This window comes from Gossypium raimondii, chromosome 8 (assembly GCF_025698545.1).
Source record: "Gossypium raimondii isolate GPD5lz chromosome 8, ASM2569854v1, whole genome shotgun sequence".
Lineage (NCBI taxonomy): Eukaryota > Viridiplantae > Streptophyta > Magnoliopsida > Malvales > Malvaceae > Gossypium > Gossypium raimondii.
Genome location: NC_068572.1, coordinates 58,705,972 through 58,729,317, shown reverse-complemented (window position 1 = coordinate 58,729,317; position 23,346 = coordinate 58,705,972). Strand labels below are relative to the sequence as shown.

Sequence of the window (23,346 nt, the reverse complement as noted above, 5' to 3'; positions counted from 1 at the left end):
AAAACTGGAGTCGCCACCGATCCTTTATTAAGGTGTGATCGACCCACCTTAAAAATAATTTTGGTCTGCGAAATTTGAGAAAACAGGTTCGGGAGTCAGTTACGCACGAGGAAGGATTAGCACCCTCGTAACGCCCAAAATTGGTACCAAATTGATTTTTTAAATGCCTTGGTGTCGAAAATTTGAAAAGATTTTAAAAGGAATCTTTTTATTTCATGAATGGATTAAAACGATAAGACATTCTTATTTCAAAGAAATAAAACACCACACCCAGTGAGTTAGGGTACAATATTTTTAAATCTTCAAAATACCGAATATTGTCTTTGCTTTTGAAAATTCTTATCTCGAGAAGAAAATGTCATGACTAGTAAGTTAGGACCCAACATTTTGAATTCCCGAGAATAAGCTTTTATTTAAAATTTGCGAATTTATTGCAAAACAAATACTTGGCTTTCTAAATTCATCGAAAAATAATCGCAACCCAGTAAGTTAGGACACGATCCTTCTTGAGAATCATGAATGCCAAATATTTAAAAAATAAAAACGATTTTAATGCTTTGACAAAACCAAAATATATTTCCCAATAGTTATGTTTAAAGGTTCACGTACAAAATGGTACAAATACTTTAATTTAAAATGTACATGTGTATATATTTACAAAAAAAAGGAAAAGTATAAGTACATGTATTGGTAAGTCATGGAAATACGTATGTATTGAAATTTAAATACTTGTATATGCACAATATGTATATAAAATAATAAAGGAGAATGCATGTATGCTTTAAATTATAAAATATAGGAAATAAATATGTTACAACAATGCATATCTATATAAAATATAAATGCATATGAAAATATGTAAAAGTTATGCAAGTAGAATAATAATAAAAATATATATATGTAAGGTGCATGGGTTTATAAAAATCATTTTAAAAATGTATGTATATATTATTGTAGAGAGTATACATATGTGTATATATATAGTAATGGTAATAATAACTATAGTAAGAATAATAATAATAATAATAATAATAATAATATATAACATAATTAAAAAATATAAAAGAAAAATAACAAATTAAGGATTAAATTAGAAATAAGCGAAGTTTTGAAACCAAATTTAAAGATGGGAATTAAATAAGGACCAAATTAAGATTGCTTGAAGAGAGGAGGATCGAAAGGAAATTATTCCCACCTTCCCAAAAATGTCAAAGACACAGACCGTATTAAAACAAAATTAAAATATGCGGCCCCAAATTTAAAACATGTGAAAAGGGTTAATCGAAACGCGTTACAGAAGAGAGGGACTAAACGCGCAAATTTCCCACTCAAGGCCAGGACGCGCGGATCCTCCCCTCCGGGTCGGGTCACCGCGCGGGTCATGGCTACCTAAACGGCGCCGTTTTGTGCTGTTATAAAAACAATTTTTTTCAAAAAGACATTTGAAACTGAATGAAAAAATAAAGAAAATAAAAAATTTCAAATGCTCTCTGCTAGGGTTTTGTCCCAATCCCTTGCGCCGCCGTCCGTTCGCCGTGGTTTCGCCGCAACCAGTGGCCGGAGGCTCGCCGGACTGGGTTTTTTAACCCTCTTCGGAGCCGATTCGAAGGCAAAGTAAGCCCTCACCTTCCTATTTCCTTTTTGTAAATTTAAACACCAAATCGGAAAAGGAAAATAACTCTAAAATATTAAAAAAAACTAATAAACACCTTAAAAAGAAAACGATGTTGATTTATTCTCTATTGATTTTCTTTGCATATTCTTTTTCTCTCTATTTTTGTCTCTGTTTAAGCTAAAAATCCCCTCATTTACAGATTTATCTCGGTCTTTTATAGTGAAAATGGAAAACAAATGAACCCCAAATCTAAAAGAATCTCTATTCTTTTTTGTTGGCGTATTGTGTTCGTTCTTTGCGAGTAATCGTCACGTGGAAGCCGCAAGATTCGCGGCGCGAGGGCACGATGTAACGGATCAGCAGGCGTGATCTTGTGAAGCCGTTGCTATGCCGATTCTTTGCTTGGTACCGAGGCGAGTCGGGGCTTCTGCTATTCTATTTTTTTTTGTGGGCTAGGCTTAGGATTATTGGGTTGAAAAGTATTGGGCTCGTTTATTGGGCCTGCTATTACTTTTGTTGTGTTGGGCTCGTATGCAGGCCTGGACAATTAGGCTTATTACAATAGTCTGATCTGATATTGCTGCGGTGACATTGTCTTTGTTATTTGCTTTGCTTATGCCCTTGAATCTGAAATTTGGACACCCATATATTATTTTCAATGTCATTGAATAGTCATTTCAACACTCTGCTTTTTCATATCTTTACTTTTTAAGAATATATGGGTTCTTTTGATGTCTAACATACCATAATGATAATTCCCCTTAATGCACTAAAAGGAATATGCACTACTTTGTTAGTAAGCAAGGTACAGGATGTTGAACTTTGGCCTGCAATGCAACAGGAAACCAGCAGCAAACTAGCATGCAGACCAGCATCCAAGCTGAACCAGATAAGCAGTAGCATTTTGTTTATTTTGTTCATTTGTAACTTGATTTAGTTGCAATATAATTTATACTTAGAGTTAGTAGGAGTAGTTGTTGATTTATGTTTGATGTTATAACTGGTATGTCAGCTACATTTTGTGTGTAATTCTATCTAGGCTTTAGTCATGTATTAGTGGGAGCAGTTATACATTAGTTATAACTACCATATTTCATTGTAACATAAATGCTTCTCAAGTCAATGAAAAAGATCTGATTTTTGGAGATCAAATTCAGTTTTCTTCCTGTTCAAACTTCTTTGCATTCGTTTTTCTTTTTCTCCTTAGTTTTCTGCTAAAAAAACCAACACATGTAATCCGGACTACTTATATATATGGCATATTGCTTATTCAAGTAATAAAGTTAATCTTTACATCATCCGGGTTACTTGCTTCTGTTTTCTTCCTCTGCTGTCAAAACCCCAAACTCTTCCATTTAGCATTGATGACCAGCTCAAGGCTCGACATTGCACGTTCTACATGGTGGCCATAGGCTGTTTTAGTTACTAGCCAACAGTTGGTTTAAGTTTTAAAGTTATTTGGTGCTAGCAATGTTTTGCATTGAGTTATTGATGACAAACATTTGAAATAACATGCATTAAGACGCACAGACATTGAGAAAAAGGGTATTGTAAATATTTCATTAAAGAGATTTGAATAGTTCGTACTTATGTCAAACTTATTTATACATGCTTTTTTTCTCTTCATGTATTTGGCATTATGGATCTATTTGTCAGAATTCATAAATTGGTGCTTTCTGGCCACTGATCACCTGTGTTCATTTTTCTTAAGATTATCTGCTGTTTGTATGTGCCTTTAAAAGCACAAAGGCATATTTTGTAGTATGATTGCTAACTATTGTCATTCTTGACTATCTAAGATAGCTGTTGGCATTCCCTTCCCGAATATGAAAAGAATAGAATTTAATTGTCATATTTCTAGTATTTAATTGTGGTTTGGAAGCTAATTTATAATTATTTAATCTTTGTTTCTTATTTTTTATAATGAATTACAAATAATTTATTTGATTTTGGTTGTTTTCAATTTATGACGGTTAATATTGTAGCTTAATAATTGAGTATTATTATATATTTAATTTGATTGATTTATTTATAAATAAATCATTGCAATATATGTAAAAACAATTCAAAATATAAAAATTATTAACATATATTAATATATGTAAAAACAACTTTTCGAAAAATATTTTCAGAAATCTACCAAACAATGAGAAAATATTTTAAACAGATTCATCCAAACACGAGAAAATATTTTCATAAATCATTTTCCATAAAAATAAATCATTTTTCAGAAATCATTTTACGGAAAACATTTCTTGGTAAACAAAATGAACACTAACATAGTACTTGCACGAGTTACTTATAGCCCAATATAGTCATTGTCATGCATTAATTAAAATAATTACTTCTAATTTTAATGAAATTATCAATTTTCATTACTTTTATAAATTCTACTCAATCATTTACTTCAATTTTAACTTTGAAAAGTTTCAACTGAATTACATCACTCTATCCTTAATCAATTAAAAACTATTTTACTTTCAAAGGTCAATTATTAATATTTAATTTGATTTTGTAACTTTATCTTATCTCATAAAGTGAAAGATAAATAGGTTAATTTAGAAATTCTTTTTAAGTTAGTCCCTGAATTTAAAATTGCTCTCATATTAGAATTTAAATTTTTCTATCAAAGTTAGCCCTTCATACTTGTTTTAGAAAAGTCATACCCCAATTTAAGAACAATTCAATTCAAATATTAACTTAGAAAAAATTCAGACTTAAATGTAAGAGTAATTACTAATTTAAAGATTAATTTGATAAAAAAATAGTTCAAATCGCAATATAGGAATAATTAGAGAGTTGAGACCCTAAATTTCAGATTTGGGGTTTTGATTTTAGTAGTAATGAATTTTTTAAGTTGGTTTGGGAAGTTGTCGAAATGATGCAAATATATAACATATGGTTGAGCACCTCTTGGGTCGTTTGAGGACTCTCATGCGGTATACTCTCACTCACCTTATATTGGCTTAATCTTCTATCTATTATTTAAATCCCTAAATTTACTTAATAATTTAAATTTATAAATTATCTGAGTATAATTATTCGTATTTGAATTAAGTATTATTATTCGTCGAATATTTAAATCCGTAAAAATTTGAATACGCAACATAGTATAAAATCAAACAAAAAATTATTTTAAATAAAATTTAAGGATAAATATCAAACTTATAAATTATACATGAATTTTGGTCTAATGTGCAATTTGAAACATAAACACAAGTAGAATCGTCACTAACCAACCTAAATTAGGTCAGTTAGTTGCCTATTGCCTACAATTTTAGAACTATTCTTAAGCAAAAATAATAAAAAACTAGATTCGGGCTCGTATCAAAATCGAAGTTAGAGAGTACAATTAAATGTAAAAAAGATTATAGCATTCCTATAACGCTTATCTAAAGATAATCCTACAAAATTCAGTGTTTAATATTTCTAATTCAAAAATCTCAAAGTTAACTCCAATAATCCTAAATTGAAATTTAACCTTTAAAAGCTCAAAATTCAATACTATTAAAAATTCAAAATACCCATTGAATCCTAAGAGCTAATCAATTTTAATTCTAACCTAATAAAACTTAAAATCTAATTGATGGAAGTTTAAATTCTAACCTGTAAGAACCTATGATTTAATTGATAGAAAATTAAAATTCTAACCTCCATAGCCTAAGATCTAAGTAGGGAAAGAGAAAGCTAACCTATATCAACCTAACATCTAAATTGAATAGAGTTCTAACCTATTTGAATCCTAATATCTAGGGGCCAGTAGGCCTGGCTCCTAAAAATGGAAAAAATTTTATTTAGGCCCTTTAAAATTTTAAATTAGTAAATATAAAATTATACATTGACATTCTAAAATGATAAAAATTTGATCTAGTCTTTTAAAAATTATAAAAATATAGACTATTAAAATTGTGGAATTACATTTTACTATCGTAAAAATTACAATTTAATTTTGACCCTTCTTAAAAAAAGTTTTTGGCTTCACCTGCTAATATCTAAATTAGAAAAACAAATCCTAACCTATGTAAATCCTAAGGTCTAAATTAGAGAAAATAAAATTTTATCCTAAGATTTAAATTAGAAAAACAAACTTCTAACCTATTTGAACCTTAAGATCTAAATTAGAAAAAAATGTAACCTATTTGAATCCTAAAATATAAATGAGAAAAATAAAACGTTAACCTATTTAAATCCTAGGACCTAAATATTATTTCATAATTTTAAATATATATATATATATATATATATATATATAGCATTTTAAAATGAAAATAAGCAAAGTTAAATTTAAATTTGATTGGATATTTGTTTCCTTTTTTCTAAAACAAATTGAAAAACGAAGCAAAAATCACAAGGACCAAATTTGTTGTTTTAAAATGCGGAAATCATTAAAAATAAAAAGAAAAGAACGGAAGGACTTATTAACAAATATACCAAAAGGCTGAATATAAATGCTAATTATTATTTCTGCCGAAAACCAAACACCTTGTTCTTTTTCTAAAAATGCCTCTGCCCCAGTTGATTGCTATTGGCCGGCTCCACTGCCGGAGATCTAAAAAATCTCCGAATTCCCGCGGCGGAGGAACCTTGACAGTGGCCCCAAAAAATTGGAACGAAATATTTTCTTTCGACAAATAAAAAAACTTTAAAACCTTTTATTTTCTTTAAGAACTCATTTTATTCGGTTTTTGTTTTGATAAATTTGGATTGCAGGCTTTGATTGACACCTCGGGACCGGAATCGGAAAACTGACGTGATCCCTTCATCGAAGTCACCTTCAACCTTATATACAAACCCAGAAGATGTATTTAATCGGTGGCTTATTTAGATTAATTTAATCTTCAAAGATTTATTGCTCTACAATATGAATATTCAAATATGAGTCGACACATGTCCACAAAACTATTTAAGTCGTGGCTCAACTGATTTTGTTAAAAAGATTGTCAACTCACAAAATGACAAGTTGTATTGCTTATTACAGTGCTAGCCGAAGTGGCCACTTCAGTTGATACTTCGACTATCACTTCAAAATTCATGTTTCAACGATAAAACATTTATTTATCACTATCATATTTAGAATTATTTTAGTATAGTTTTCATAGTATTTTAAAAAGTAATTTTAGCATTTAGATTGATTTTTATTGTATTTTATAGTTTTTCGAATTAATTATATTTTATTTAAATTTTGTTTGTTTTTATCATTTTTAGAGTTAACTCGGATTCACTTGCAATTTTCCTTTTTCCTATTGGAGGCCTCAAATGAAGTATGCTTAGAGTAAAAAGTCATGAAGAAAAGCCTTATGCTCCACTAGATTTAATTCAATGTAGTGGACCATACTCTTCAATTTAGAAATTTGATAGCAAACAATCCATAGTGACGAGATTTAAGGAAAAGAAAGAGAAATCACTTGGAGGTTAAGAAACACTTCTCTTACACCAAGAGAAACTTCAAGATTGCAAGGACAAAAGAGAGAGAGATTTGGAGTGATCGGCATAAATTCTACAACTATTTTTCTCTCTAAATTATTTCTTATTACTTTGTATTTATGCAAGTTTGTTTTAAATTTCTTTTTGTGTGATTTTCTCAATTCAACATAAAATTAACTTTATTTTCTTGAAACAATGATGGATCATATTTCTTAGCTAATTAATTAAATTTCTCGTTGATTGTTTCGATATTTTCTAATTATTTATTCAGTTATGTGTTTATTTAATTTACTTGTCCACCAACAAGTTGTATTAATTTGATAATCTTAATTATATTAGAAAAGAAAATTAAAGTTTAGATCTAGACTAAATAGATTATGATCAACTATAGTAGTGCCGTAGAACAAATTAATTTGCGGCTAAGATAGAAATATACTTGATGCCCTAATCAACCCAATAAGTTTGTTCTTAGTAATTTCTCCCAACTTGCCTAGCACAAAAATATAGCTAACCGAGACTTAAAAAACCTTTTTATTTTTCACTTAAATATTTATTAATTTTTATAAAAAATATAAAAATTATTAATTTCGTTTCATTTTATCTCAAAAAGTATGGGACATATAATAAAAATGTATCACATGTTTTGTTTTTATTGACTAGTATCATATTTAAAATTAAATAAAACGAAATTAATAATTTAAATATCCCACTTGACAAAGTTTTTTAAAATAATTAAAATTAAGAAAAATAAAAATATAATTTAAGCAATAATTTTACATTTACTTAAAAAATCCGAACAACTTATTTCTGTCTTAAGTTCTTTATTTACAGCTTTGAGAATTTATTAATTTTGAAACATTTGTATTATATATATTCAAAAATTATATTAAAATTCTCTAGATATTTGACTTTTTTTTTTGAATATACCAATATAAACATGTGAAAAAGCTGAGAAAAGGAAAATGGTTGCTTTATAAAATAAAATGAAGTTATAGCAATATAGGTTAAATTCGGCTATTAGTCTATTTTACAAAATTTATGGATTTAATTCTATACTTTAATTTGGTATTTTAGACCTTGTACTTTTTAAATTTTAATATTTTGTCCTCACCAAACTATAACATTAAATTCATTAAGTTAAATGTTGCTATTTCCAAAACACGATATTGTAAACGTATTGTCATATATGTAATGTCATGCCAACTTGATATTTTCACATATTACTCACTAAAAATCTAATTAATGGGTTAATAATTGTTATTTATATTAAGCTTGAAATTTTAAAATTCAAAAATAAATGGACTTAAAATGATCCAATTGGAGAATATGAACTAAATCTACTACCGTATGAGAGTAATAATTGAATTTAATCAAAACAAAAATTTAACTGCTATTATTTGAGTCATAACTAAAATTTCAAAACTCAAAAATTATAAAACTAAAATTGATGAATCTGAAAAATATAAAAATTAAAATTGATTAAATTAAACAGCATTTGCAAAATAGATATACTAATAGCAGAACTTTACCAGCAATATGAATGTTCCAATAAAAACATTGACTTTCTAGAAAAAGACAAGAACCTTTGAAAAATATGAATGAAAGGAGGAATAACAGCCCCTTTCTTGGGATGTTTATCTGATTAACACACATGACATGATTTACTTATTGTATAGCTCTTTTGACCAATTCTTTGCCCTTTTTTTTTTTTTGATAAAAAAAATTATTTGCCTCTTTGTAATGATGATTATTTAATAGTTTTTTTTTCCAGTAGACTAAAACGATTACATATGGGCTGACACCATAATGGTGTAAGCAAATGTTGACAAAGCTAAGAACAAGGTTCTGGGTAAAGGCCACAAGATCGTCTATTTAACGGTACGTTTTGAGCTGTTCAGTAATCAGAGAAGCCTTTGTTTGTAGAACACAAAGAACAAGAAGAAGAAGAAGAAGAAAAAAAGGGAACAAAAGATGGCAATTCAGATTCCTAGAGTGAAACTTGGAACTCAAGGATTTGAGGTTTGAGATTGTGTTTCTTTCTAGTTATATTATTAGTTAAGAAAATGCTTTTTCTTTGGGGGTAAAACTAAAATCATTGTTTTTTGCTTACAGGTTTCAAAGCTGGGATTTGGGTGTATGGGTCTTTCAGGTCACAATAATTCAGTGTCAGATGAAGTTGGCATAGCCATCATTAAGCACGCATTCGAAAGAGGAATCACTCATTTTGATACAGCCGACATGTACGGACCCAAAACTAACGAAATTCTGGTTGGAAAGGTAACATCCTTTGTTTGATAAACTCTTCAAGTTGAATTACATTGAACCGTGAGGGATCCTTTCACTCTCACAATGTCCCACACTTTTGTGTCAATTACATGTTCGAAGATATGCGCGAGAGATGGCTTTTTTTAGTTTATGAAATCGATATGATTTGAAGGAATCTGGGAAACCTTTTTTGCAGGCATTGAAACATTTGCCACGAGAAAAGGTACAGTTGGCTACAAAATTCGGTGTTGAAAGCATGGGTCCAGGTGGTCCGGTTATCAATGGCACTCCTGAATTTGTTCGTTCTTCACTTGAGGCTAGCCTTCAACGCCTTGATGTGGATTATATTGATCTTTACTATATAATCAGAGTTGACCACAAGACTCCTATAGAAGATACGGTAAGCATTGCTGCATTAAAAACCCTGTTTTGTCTTCCTTTAACACAAATACGATTTTATTTTGTTTATGGGAAAATTAAGCATAATTTATATTTATTTCATGTATGATAGATGGAAGAACTGAAGAAGTTGGTGGAAGAGGGAAAAATAAAGTACATTGGTATATCTGAAGCTAGCCCCGAAACTATAAGGAGGGCACACGCTGTTCATCCTCTTACTGCCGTACAACTTGAGTGGTCGCTTTGGACTCGTGATGTTGAGGAAGAAATAATTCCCCTTTGCAGGTTTATTCTTCTATCTTGAATCATCATAACTTTTTTTCTTAGGTCATTTAAATGTTATTTGGATTTGAATGAGTATCAAGTATGGATATATTCAAAATTTTATATATTTGGGGGGTTATAAAGATACCCTTTTGTTCATATAGATTGAAATTTGATTATTGATAGTCTTCTTCATATGGGAAGTTAAAATGTTGTTTTGAGTACTCTTGAGACTCAATAAACTCATGCTGTCAACAGTTTTAACTCTTTCAACTGCTGTGAGATTATACCTACTTCAATGTGTTCAACAATGCAGGGAACTTGGAATCGGGATTGTTCCATATAGTCCCCTTGGTCGTGGTTTCTTTGCCGGTAGAGCGAATAAGGATACCTCTAATACGCCTCTGGTATGGAGACTCACTTTATTTGGCTTTAATCTGTACTTAACCTATGTTATACGGACTCAAGAGTGAGTGTTGGATAACAGATATGTGTTCGACATGTGTATATTTAATTTTTATCTAGGTTTCATTTTCATTTATTAGAAGGATGTTACCCTTGCATTTATATCCGAATAGATGTCAGAAACATGTTGGATATGAATATTTAAAGAAAATGAAGAGTTCAGATAACATAGGACCTTAATATTCTACAGTAACATGCTTCTGAGTTGTAAAAAACAGATTGACTGATTACAAACATTTACTTTTGAAGAGAATGTTCCCAAGGTTTAGTGGAGAAAACTTGGAGAAAAATAGGATCCTATATTCAAAAGTAGAGAAGTTGGCTGAAAAGCATGGATGTACAGCTGCACAACTTGCACTTGCCTGGGTTCTTCATCAAGGGGATGATGTTGCCCCTATTCCTGGTAAGTCACATTCAATCACTTTCAACTTGGATTCCGAGGTGATCCACTATGAGTGTCTTTTTAAAGTTTTTTGATATATTTGGAGGGTTGTATTAAACACTTATGTCAAAATATGCGGGATATTGGACACGGATACTTGAAAAAGAAAAGAAAAGAGTCGGAGCAATATAGAAACCTGCAGAAATAGCATAAGTCTATGTTGTTTGAACTCTTCATTTTTTCTTTAAATGCCTGTGTCCAACACCTATGTCCAGCATATTTCCGGACATGATACGGGGCATACGACCTTCTAAAAATTCTCCAAATATATGTAAAAACTTAGGAAAATGAACATATCTGTGTTGGACACTCTGATACAAGTTCGAGTATCATAAGAATGGCCTGAAAATTCCTGTACCAAAATGGCAATTTTTATATAGTTTCCATTAAGATTTAGGCCCAAAGCTTTTGACACTTTGTTTTCATTTCTTACAGGAACAACCAAGATAGAAAATCTAGATAGCAACATTGAATCAGTGAAAGTAAAGTTGACAAAAGAAGATTTGAAAGAAATTATAGATACGATCCCAATCCATGAGGTTGCAGGGAGTAATTATCCTGATTCTTTAAAGCAATTCACTTGGAAATACGGCAATACACCACCAAAGAAGAGCACCTAGGTTTAAAAACAGAGTTTTATGCGTGCTGGTGAACAGATTTACCAGGAAACTGCAACCACTGAAAGACTGGAAGCTTGTATCGATGCAGTACAAAAGCTTTGAATTGCCATTAATGGAGGGTTCAGTGAGAGGTGAAAGCCTGTATTTCCCAAATAAAACAAACTTCTGCCTGTGGTTTGTAGCTAGTAATCTCCCAATTCATGTATTACTGTGGTGTATGTATTTATTTTAATGTTAGTGTCATGTTTTGTATCGTGTTCGAAATAATCAAGTCCAAGTTTCTACTTAGCTTTACTTGGACGAATAAGGTTTTACCTGTTGTTTGATAAGCATACCTTTCTATTGTTCTTATACTGTTCTCTCATAATAATATAATCTCATTTATATGGGTGAATTCTGTATTAAGTTAAACTGAAGGCACAAATATTTACTCAGGTAATAAAAATAAATTTGACTTCTGTTTTTAACTTTAATTTCAATGATTTATACTTAAGTTTGAGATTAAATTCGAATTAAATTTTCGATATTTATTAAAAGTAAAAAGAATATTAAAATTTTAATTACTCGAAACCAAGTTTTAAAATATTTAAATTCGACCTACATGGAAGCTTAAATTGCTCCAACCTTACAATTACTTAATAAAATTGTTATTTCTTTAAAAATCAAATCCCAATAATTTACAATGAGACCTTTAAAGTCTTTTTATTTAAAAGGATAAATTTTAAAACCATAAATGAATTGTGTTCTAATTTACAATGTCATACATAAATTTAAAATTTATTAAATTTATATTTAACATTTTGATTAGATTCAATTTTCATAAACTACTAGTACCATTATCGATATAATACCCTTTTAAGTTTACATGTCGCATGCACAAATAATTACAATTAAGCAACATAAAAATGCATTGATGTATATGTATTTACCTCTTTAAATGTCCACAAATAAATCAAAATTAAAATTTCATGTAAACATTTGAACCAAATTCAAAGTTTTACAGGTATAATTGCACAAAATAAAATGTATTAAATTGTACATTAAATCAAAGTTGAGGTATAATTTTGATATTTATCTTTTTTTTTTTAAATAGTCCTTTTCCTAACCTTCTACCTTTAGCCCAAAGTTCACCTAACACAAACAGCACCAACAACATAGATAAAATCAGAACGAAGAAAAGGCCAAAACAAGCCCCCGAATTCACTCTTTTCCTCCCACTAAACAAAAGCCAATGGCCTCCTTATCCTTCCTCCACCTCTCCTCCGCCACCCGTTTTACCCCCCGCGGCACCCCTATTAACCACCGGGCTCGAACCCAGAAATCATTCTCCATCAGGTCCCAATCTGCTCCAGTCCTTTCCCAAGATGAGCTCAAAAAGCTTGCAGCTGACAAAGCGGTTGAGTCAGTCAAGTCAGGTATGGTCCTAGGCCTAGGAACAGGCTCAACAGCTGCCTTTGTGGTTGACAAACTGGGTCAACTCCTTTCCACCGGTCAACTTTCTAACATCGTCGGAATCCCAACCTCAAAAAGAACCCAAGAGCAAGCTGCATCGCTTAATATCCCTTTATCCACCCTTGACTTGCATCCCCATATTGATCTCGCCATTGATGGTGCTGATGAAGTTGACCCTAACCTCGACTTAGTTAAAGGCCGTGGGGGTGCACTTTTGCGAGAGAAAATGGTTGAAGCAGCTTCATCTTCTTTCATTGTAGTGGCTGATGATAGCAAGCTTGTTTCAGGGCTTGGAGGGAGTGGTTTAGCCATGCCTGTTGAAGTTGTGCAGTTTTGTTGGAAATATAACTTGGTTAGACTTGAAGGATTATTCAACGAGTTGGGTTGTGAAGCAAAGTTGAGATTAGCAGGGGATGGTAGTGAAAAGCCTTACGTGACTGATAATGGGAACTACATTGTGGATTTGTATTTCAAGAATCCAATAAAAGATGGGTTTGCAGCTGGGAAAGAGATTTCTGCCATGGAAGGCGTAGTGGAACATGGGTTGTTTTTAGGGATGGCTACCTCTGTTATTGTCGCTGGGAAGACAGGTGTGGAAGTTATGACTAAGTGATTGAAGAAGGCAAAGGTGAGGTGGAAGTTGCATTGTTGTTATTTCATATTTGAGGGGATTTTGATTCTGGGTTTTGGGGGCGGGGGATTAATGCAAATGTTTCGGATTTTGCTGCTGTGTACTGTAGAGTAACTGAACATTGTGGAATAATTGAGGATTTTGGAAATAAAATTGATGAATTGGTTAATGATTATGTTGTGCTTCTATACTTGCAATGGTCTATCTAGTTTCCCTGTTCTTTGGGTTAATTTTGAAGTTTGGTTGGATTGATTTATGGGTTTATTGAAGTTGTTCTTTAGGTCATTTGTGGGATAATTTGTTGCTAAAATATTGATTTTGATCGTGTATTAGACTAATTGTAAATTGTGGAATAATTGGGATTTGGAAATGTCCTGAATCGTCCAATGCTTGTATGGTTTTTGTAATGGCCTGCTTTGTTTTTTGGAATGGTTGCATCTTTGAAATAGCCTTGCCTGGCGCAGCTGTTAAGCGGTTTTGCTCCTTCTGGCTGCACCCGAGCGCACCTAATCATGAAAGATTTGCTGGTAATACCTGTGTTTCCTGTTTCCTTTGTCATCAAGCATCGAAGTGTAAGTAATGAAGCATTGAACTTGAAAGCAGCCATCTTAACTCATCAGCATATAGCCAGACATTTTCCCTTGAACATCATGCCTTAGCTTTCTTGGTATTGTCTGCCTTTCCTTTAGTCATTGAACATTGTAGAACTGGAATAGAAGTAAAGAAACATTGAACTTGAAACCAGCCATGTGAACCAATTAGCTTATAAACGACATGTTCAGATTAAATCCTTAACATCGTGCCTAAGATTATTTTGTAGTGCCTGCTTTTTGGTTTCCATTAGTCATCGAACATTGTAGAGCTGAAATAGAAGCAATGAAGCATTGAGCTTGAAAGCATCCATATGAAGCCATTAGCATTATAACAAGACATTTTCAAAGTGAATCTGTTATCAAGCCTGAGATTTGTTGGTAGTGCCTGCCTTTCCATTAGCCATTGAGCATTGTAGAACTGAAATAGAAGAAATGAAAGAGTGAACTTGAAAGCAGCTACATGAACCATATAGCATATAACAATACATTTTAAAGTTAATCTGTTAGCATCATGCTTGAGATTTCTTCGTTTGGCCTGCTTTTCCATTAGTCATTGAGATTCTAGAACTGAAATACAAGTAATGAAACGTTGAACTCAGAAGGCAGCCATATGAACCAAATTGCATATAACATAACATTTTCAGACTGAGTCCATTAGCATCATGCCTAAGATTATTTGGTTGTGCTTGTCTTTCTGTTTTCATTAGTCGTCAAACATTGTATAACTGAAATAGAAGCGATGAAACATTGAATTTAAAAGTAGCCATATGAACCCAATAGCATATAACATAACAGGACATTTTCAAAATGAATCTGTTAGCATCATGCCTAAGATTTGTTGGTAGACCTGCTTTTCCATTTCCATTTGTACTGTGTTTTGGGGCTGTAATAGGTTCATTTTATCTACTATTGCGTAGGCAATGTGACCACTTACTCATCATCTGCAACAAGTGCTTCACTCTGTTCTTTATAAATCCTGCTTTGGTTCATAGGATCTGTGGCCCTACAGTGCTATAAACTCTAGATATGAACGTGTGCTGTAGAAACTGATTTAGGTCCTATGAGATAGGGTGTAAATTAAAAAAGAAATGATTTAATAGTTCTTTGAATGTTTACCTGATAACACATGTCGTGATTATTTAGCTCTTTTGACCAATTTTTTGCCTCCTTTTTCAATATCTTATTTAATAGTTCTTCCATTAGCTTAATTTTGAATGTCTGCAACAAAGTAGTCGAAATCAATTACCTATGGGGTGACATATTCAGAATTATTTTATAGTTCCTTCTTTTTAACGATATGTTTTGAGTTGCTATATAATCAGAAAGGCCTCGATTGAGAAGAAAAAGGAAACAAACGATGGTTGATGAACAGCAGAGAGTTCAGATTCCTCGAGTGAAACTTGGAACTCAAGGACTTGAGGTTTTAGGTTTCGTTATTATTAATTATATTAGCTAAGAAAATGCATTTTTTGTTGTAAAATTCTTTGTTTTTGTTTGCAGGTTTCAAAGTTAGGGTTTGGGTGTATGGGTCTTTCTGGATCTTTATGATCCGGTCTCAGATGATGTTGGCATAATGATCATTAAGCACGCATTTGAAGAAGGAATCACTTTCTTCGATACAACTGACTTGTATGGACACAAAACTAATGAAATTCTGGTCGAAAAGGTAATTACCTTTGATAAATTGTGTAGTGTTTTAAGTTGAATTACATCGACACTTTGTGTCTATTACATGTTCAAAGATAAGTATGAGAGATGGCTTTTTTAGTTTATCAAACTGATATGATTTCATGTTTTCATTCTTGTTCTTGGCTTGCAAAAGGAATTCAATAAATTGGGAAACCAACATTATCATTTATTTTAATATTTTGCAGACATTGAAGCAGTTACCGCAAGAGAAGGTACAGTTGGCTACAAAATTCGGCGTTGAAAGCATTGGTCCAGGTGGTCTTGTTGTCAGTGGCACTCCTGAATACGTTTGTGCTTCTCTTGAGAGTAGCCTTAAACGCCTTGATGTGGATTACATTGATCTTTACTATATAATCAGAGTTGACACCAAGACTCCTATAGAGGAGACTGTAAGTATTGCTGCATTAGAAACCCTTTGTTATTGGTTTTCAGTTTTTCTAAAATATATGTGTATGAGGCATATTCGAATATGGATATAAAGGTTAATCATCCAAACATTTCCTTATCGGCTGTGTTTTCAGAACCTGACCAGACCGGCTGGTTGGACTGGGAACCAGCTGATACACTGGTCTGCAACAAGGCAAAAAACTGGTTGATCCGCAAACTAGTACAGACTGGTTGAATCGGTTGAACCAGATTTTATAATTATATATATTTAATTTTTATGATTTTTTAAATAATTTATTTGATTTGAATCAGATGGACCGGGAACCGGCGGTCTGACCGGTTCTACCACCGGTCCAGTTCTGAAAACATTGCTTGTTGGATACATACTATCCATCTTTGAGTGTGCATGCCTAGTTGGAAACCATTTTAAAACTCATGTTATTTGGACTCAAGGATGAGTGTCCAACACATGTATGTGTTCGGCATAAATATGGACCTTTAAACATTCTCTTCTTGGGGACATACCCATACTAGGTAGAACCTGGACATAAGGGTGAGCATTGGATACCTGTATGTCCAAATATATGTTAGGCTCAGATGTCAAATACTATTTAGTTTATGGAAAAATTAAGTATATTTATATTTATTTTATGTTTGTAAGATGGAAGAACTGTAAGAAGTTGGTGGAAGAAGGAAAAATAAAGTATATTGGTATATCTGAAGCTAGCCCTGAAACTATAAGGAGGGCACACGCCGTTCATCCCATTACTGCTGTACAAATGGAGTGGGCCCTCTGGACTCATGATATTGAGGAAGAAGTAGTTCCCCTTTGCAGGTTTCTTCTTCTATCTTGAATTATTATCCAGACTCGAACTACCCTTTGTAGGTTTCTTCTTCTATCTTGAATCATTATCCAGACTCGAACTAGTGTTGAATACATGTATGTGTTCAATGTTAATATTTTCAAAAATGTTAGGGTTTTTTTTTTCCCGGAATGATCATACTCTACCCTCTTATCTATATCAAACATATTGAATACGGATGCTTTAGAGAAAATGAAAAGTCTAGCTATCATAGATTGAAATTCGATTATCGATAGTCTTTCATTTCCCAAGTTAAATGTTGTTCGAGTATTCTTGAGGCTCAAGATACTCGAGCTTTTTAACAATTAACTCTTTCCAACTCCTATGAGATTATGCCTACGTCAAATGCATTCAACAATGCAGGGGACTTGGAATTGGGATTGTTCCATACAGTCCCCTTGGTCAAGGTTTCTCTGAAAATAGTTATCTGGTATGAAACTCTCCTTATTTTGGCTTTTAAACCCTTATCACATGGACTCAGAAGTCGCTGTCAGATGCTATTGTGTATCTGACACGAGGATTCTCAGCTTTTGGTAAGTTTTTCTATATATACAAAGGATCATACTTGTATCTATATCCAAATACATATTAAACACACATGTCAGACGTAGATACTTGGAAAATGAAGAATACATATGAATTTAATCTTGTACAGTAATAACCCTTTAAGTCTTAATAGATAGATTCATTGACTGATTACAAGGTTTCAAGGAGAAAACTTGGACAAAAACAGGATCTTATATTTGAAAGTAGAGAAGTTGGCTGAAAAGCATATATGGACAGCAGCAAACTTGCACTTGCCTGGGTTCTTCATCAAGGGGATGATGTTGCCCCTATTCCTGGTAAGTCACATTCAATCATTTTCAATCCGGACTCCCTTGTTGTATCATGTAACTCGGATTGAAGCATGACTATTGGACAAAGTTTCATGTATATCAAGGATCAAGGATCCTTGTAGGATCACATCCGGATACTTATGCCCAGATATGAGTTGGACACAGGTACCCCATATCCAAATATGTGAAGTATTGGATGCGGATACTTTTAAAAGAAAATGAAGAGTCGAAATAATATAGCGGCCTACAGATATATTTGACTAGAATTCACAACAGAAGCAGCAAAATGGCCTCAAAAATCTTGAGCCAAAAGATCATAGCTTTTAAAACTTCCTTTTGTCTTCTTACTGGAACAACCAAGATAAAGAAAATCTTGATAGCAACATTGAATCACTGAAAGTAGAGCTGACAGAAGAAGATTTGAAAGAAATTTCAGAAATAATCCCAATCAATGAAGTTGCAGGGGCTACTTTGCCTGAAAATTTAATGCAATTCACGTGGAAATATACCAATACACCACCAAAGAACAACGCCAAGGTTTAAAAAACCAAACTTTATGGTTTTTGGTGAATGGACTTCCTAGGAAACTGCAACCACCGTAAGACTGATAGTTTGTATTGATGAGTTACTAAAGCTTTGGATTTCCATCAATGTTCAGTGAGAGCTGAAGCCTGCATTACCCAAATAAACCAAAATTCTCCTACTGATTTGTACTTAGGAATCATCTATGTACTAATGCTGTGTTTATATATATATATATATATATATATATATATATATATATATATATATATTAATGTTGTCATATTTTGTAGTGTTTTAATTGTTTTTCATGTTTTGTTAGAAATAATCCTGATTGTTTCATAAGTTTTATGTTTTTTATTGTTATAATACATATTTTATCTCTTATTTTCTCTCATTTTCATTGACTAATATATTCACATTCACATTGGTGAATTCTGTATCAAGCTAAATTGAAGGCACAAATAGAAATTCTACCAAACATCAAATGAACCTTTAAACTAATTGAATAATATGATTGTTGAAAATCTTCTTAATCCGATCCTTAAACAAGTTTACTTATAACCCAAGATTTAAAAATAATCAAGTTGAATTGAGCTTTATAGATATTGGAGAGGACTTGAAATTTGAAGTTCACTTCAAGTCTAACTGAATTCACTTTTAAAGTGACATTTTGATTTGAATTAAATATCTAATTATTGACTTTGCTTTATCTCATTTCTTATATTATTTATGCTGAAGTTTGAAACCAAATTATAGTTCAAATTGAAATTTTTAGATATTTATTAAAAAATAATTATGTATTAAAGTCAAACATTAAAATACTTGAAATTTTGAATGACTCAAGCTCAATATAGTCAAAACAAGGGAGTTGGAAGCGAGAGGATGGGTGCGGGTTAAGAAAGATGGCAAGCCTCTATCAGGCTATGGTAACCTTGTTCCAATGTTAGTAAATGGGAAAGCCTTGGTTTTCTTGTTCATACTGATCTTCGCCTTTTAAGCGTAAAAATATAGCTTTTCGTCGTAGATGACGTCAATTGTTATAATAGTAAGATCGTGCTTAATTAAACTATTTTATTTTAATAATTTCGAAAAAATTAGCTTTTGTTTCACAATTTGTAAAAATTGGAATTTTCCCTTATTTAAGCATTTAGACCAAAAAATCATATACGTGAGTAACTATGGTATTTATTTATACTAATAAGATTCAATACATTAATGATTTGTATGAACAAAAATAAATAAGTGATTTGTGTTAACTATCATACCAACAAAAAAAAACACTACTTAAGAAAAAGGTTAATTAATTAAAGGGTAAGTATTAAGGGAGGCGTTTGGTTCAGTGTATTACCTAATACAATACAGGCCGAATACGCGCGTATTACATGACGCTCTAATCCGGCGTTTGGTTCATTGTAATAGGCATTACGGCGTAAACCAATCCCGACCTAATCCCTTTTCACTGCTTTTGTAATCCCTTCCCAAATCCCTGTAATACCTATTACGTCCGCCTTCCGTCCCCTGCTCTCTGTTTTACCCTCCTCCCTACCCGACCCTCTCCTATTTCATCCTCAAAATTTCTCCTTCCATCTCCCACCGTTTTGTTTATTATTCTGTCCTCATCGTTTCTTGATCTGTCTCCTCCCATTTCCTCCCAACCCTATCTGCAACTCTCTCTGCTCTTCAATATTTTCACAAAATTGGAAATACGATAATGAATCCATTGAAAAAGAGTGAAGCGTTTTTCGGGTCATCACCTCTAATCCAAGATCGGGTGAGTTTTATTTCGGACCCAAATTAATCTGCCAATTCTTTGTTCGACAATCTTTTATAAAATTGTATTGCATTAGTATGAATCTTTACTCTTCAGTAGTTTCTATTGAAATTGCTATTGGATTTTATTCATTGTTGCTTATTCACCTCTAATCCAAGATCGGGTGATTTTATTTCGGACCCAAATAAATCTGGCAATTCTTTGTTCGACACTCTTTTATCAAATTGTTAAGATTTGTGCATTATTATGAATATTTTTTACTCTTCAGTAGTTTCTATTGAAATTGTAAGATTATTGTGTATATGGATGCATTGGTGTTAAAGCTGATTTCATTGGGGTATTTGATGGTGATTTCATATAAATTTGGTGCGTGTAATTTATAAATCCTGATTTTTTTGCTGACCAACATCAAAACGTTTAAAGCATATACTTCTAAAAATCATATTTCCATTTTCGCATGACAAATTTTGCATTCATGAAGCTTCTTTCTCTTTTCTTTTGCAGCCAAAGATGGCACATTATTTCAATTTTTTTTGTTTTGTTAAAGTAACCAGTAATTCAGTAATTTCAGATAGAGTAGATATCTTGTTCATAATTTGTCAAATTCACAAACACTGCAAGCGATATGTGAAAACGGTGAAGTCCATGAAAATCAAAGAGAAGCTTTTGTTGTATTTGTGAAAATTCTGTAGGAGTATTGCTTTGTTGTTTATTTGTTTATGATGCGTTGTTTTTTTTTTTTAATTTCTTGTATATCAGTAGCCTCTTGCATGCTAACCTTGTAGTTAGATTGTTCATTTGGTTTAAAAAGAAACTACGATCTTGCTAGAGTGACCCTGAAAAGAAAGAGATTTTCACTTTCAAGTATGCATTCTAATTGCAGTTTCCTTCCTTCATGTTTTATGAAGCTTTCTTTTACTTTTGCAATGATATGTTATTGTATTTATTCCATTGGTTGAACATATACTGCTTTTATAAATGAATAACTTTCATTCAAGATATCTTAACCAAAAAAATTGCCTAGATTGTATCTGATATTTTCTGTGATCTGTTTGCGTTGTCTTTGTCTGTATGTCGGAGGGGTTAGGCAGGTTTGGTTGGAAGAAGAGGAAAAGAATACAGTTTTTAACAAATGAGTGCTTGTTTAATATTACTACTCTTTTTCCCCACACTTACGTACGGGTTACTCATATTTTATATTGTGAGGGGTTACATTTCTAAAATTATGGTATCTACTCTGATTTCATTAGTTAAGGTCGGAATGGATAGAATAAGTTACCTTGTTTTAATTCACTAATTTAGTATATGTTTTTTTTGTCAAATATGATATATGTATGTGTCTATATGCCTGCCTGCCTTTTTTGGTCATGTTATTGTTGATGCTATGAACTAGAACTAGAAATTTTTGGTCATGTTTGATGATTGCATATCTAAAGCAAATTCAGTTTCTCCTACATTCTTTAGCCAAATCATTGGCTGAATTAGCTTATCAATTGTTGTTGTTTCTTTTTATTTTAGGTTTGATTGAGAAATTATGAGCATCAAATCACTTTTGAAGTATATTAGAATCTTTTTGCTCGGTTGATGATACATATGCTCGCATTGTGTTGTTTGGTAATGGGGATGAATGTGGGGAATTAGAGGCCGGTGGTTTGTTATGTATTAACCGAGTGCAACTTAGTACATGTAGGATGTTAGGTCTGAATTTAGATAATATGGTTGGTTTTATGGTTGTGCCATGACTGCTTCAGCGTTCTTGTAATTCATATAAGAAAAGGGTTTAAGCTTCTCATACTGTAATGAAAAGAGGACACTGCTTCCAAAAGCTTGGCAATTGGGAACTATTTGTTGGGAACTATTTGTTGTTAATATTTTTAGTATATTTGATATACGCAAGAGATCGAGCAACTGGGAAAGATGCTCAAACAGCTGCTGATGTTCTTGAAGAAATATATGTTGAGGATGAACGTACTACAGATATGAATGAAGAGAGAAACACATTCTATGATCAAGGGTCGACGTCTCTTTAGACGACATGGATGTTTCGTACGAATCATGAGGAGATAGAGACCAAGGGGTTCCTCATCTTCAAACAAGAGAAAGAAGAAATCGATGCTCGTGATAATGTGTTTTCTTCATTTAATGAGGCTGCCACTTTGTTCGGGGACAAAATCCAGCCGTTGGCGAAGCAAATCAAGAAGAGTATTGCCTCCGAGGTGGTAGTTCAAAGAAGTCGGAAGAACATCAAAATATGGAAGAGAGCTTCAAATTTATATTCACCTTATGGTCAATTGAAGGTTTAACCGACGATCGCAGTATGATGCTTTGAGTAAAATTCCGATCATCCAACTCAAATGATCGTTTTCTTTAGTTTACCTTCATTGTTCGATTGGAATGGGTCAAGATTTCTTTCTTACCATTAAATATCAATGTTCAAACTTTTGATGTTGTAAAACTATATAACATATGGATTATAATGTACAATTTCATTTTCATCTAACATTTTCTTAATATAAGTTAATTATGTTCAAGTTATATATTGATTTTAGTAAATTCATATAATACCATTTTATTATTAAGAATTTTATGAAATTATATATCACTATTAAATTATATTTAATATTAATTATTTTAAATTGTATAAATTCATATAAGAAAATTTATTATCAAGAATTTTATGAAATTATATATTATTATTAAATTATATGTAATAATTATTATTTTAAATTATACAAATTCATAAAATATAATTTATTAGTTATAATTATTTTAAATTTTATTAAATCATATATTTTAATTATAATATATTTAATAATAATTATGTTAATTTATATTTTAGAGTATCATATATTATGGCTTGAGTAAATTCATATAAGAATATTAATTATTAAGAATTTTATTAAATTATATATTTTAATTATAATGTATTTAATAATAATTATGTTAATTTATATTTTACAAGATCATATATTATGGTTTGAGTAAATTCATATAAGAATATTAATTATTAAGAATTTTATTAAATTATATATTTTAATTATAATATATTTAATAATAATTATGTTAATTTATATTTTACAGTATCATATATTATGGTTTGAGTAA

The 23,346-nt window shown here is 31.6% G+C and overlaps 3 protein-coding genes across 7 annotated transcripts; all 3 read left to right on the top strand.

The window, feature by feature from the left end:
- The first annotated feature begins 8,821 nt into the window (after positions 1–8,821).
- LOC105792575 (perakine reductase) lies at positions 8,822–11,888 on the top strand. The gene is made up of 7 exons (XM_012621209.2): positions 8,822–9,058; positions 9,152–9,316; positions 9,501–9,704; positions 9,816–9,988; positions 10,284–10,374; positions 10,682–10,835; positions 11,310–11,888. The coding sequence occupies exons 1-7, from the start codon at positions 9,011–9,013 to the stop codon at positions 11,492–11,494; spliced, it is 1,020 nt and encodes a 339-aa protein (XP_012476663.1). The 5' UTR covers positions 8,822–9,010; the 3' UTR covers positions 11,495–11,888.
- A 749-nt stretch (positions 11,889–12,637) lies between these two features.
- LOC105792579 (probable ribose-5-phosphate isomerase 3, chloroplastic) lies at positions 12,638–17,338 on the top strand. Of its 5 annotated transcripts, none has more exons than XM_052635093.1 (6): positions 12,638–13,574; positions 14,042–14,149; positions 15,493–15,590; positions 15,671–15,836; positions 16,045–16,248; positions 16,908–17,338. In XM_052635093.1, the coding sequence occupies exon 1, from the start codon at positions 12,726–12,728 to the stop codon at positions 13,557–13,559; it is 834 nt and encodes a 277-aa protein (XP_052491053.1). In that variant the 5' UTR covers positions 12,638–12,725; the 3' UTR covers positions 13,560–13,574; positions 14,042–14,149; positions 15,493–15,590; positions 15,671–15,836; positions 16,045–16,248; positions 16,908–17,338. The 5 variants fall into 5 exon arrangements, with proteins under 5 accessions (XP_052491053.1, XP_052491052.1, XP_052491051.1 ...); XM_052635092.1 differs by having other exon boundaries at positions 14,027–14,104; XM_052635091.1 differs by having other exon boundaries at positions 14,027–14,149.
- LOC128043078 (probable aldo-keto reductase 1) lies at positions 15,528–17,875 on the top strand. Its single transcript, XM_052634901.1, has 8 exons — positions 15,528–15,590; positions 15,684–15,836; positions 16,045–16,248; positions 16,341–16,476; positions 16,559–16,646; positions 16,908–17,081; positions 17,473–17,539; positions 17,789–17,875. The coding sequence occupies exons 1-8, from the start codon at positions 15,528–15,530 to the stop codon at positions 17,873–17,875; spliced, it is 972 nt and encodes a 323-aa protein (XP_052490861.1).
- Positions 17,876–23,346: the final 5,471 nt, after the last annotated feature.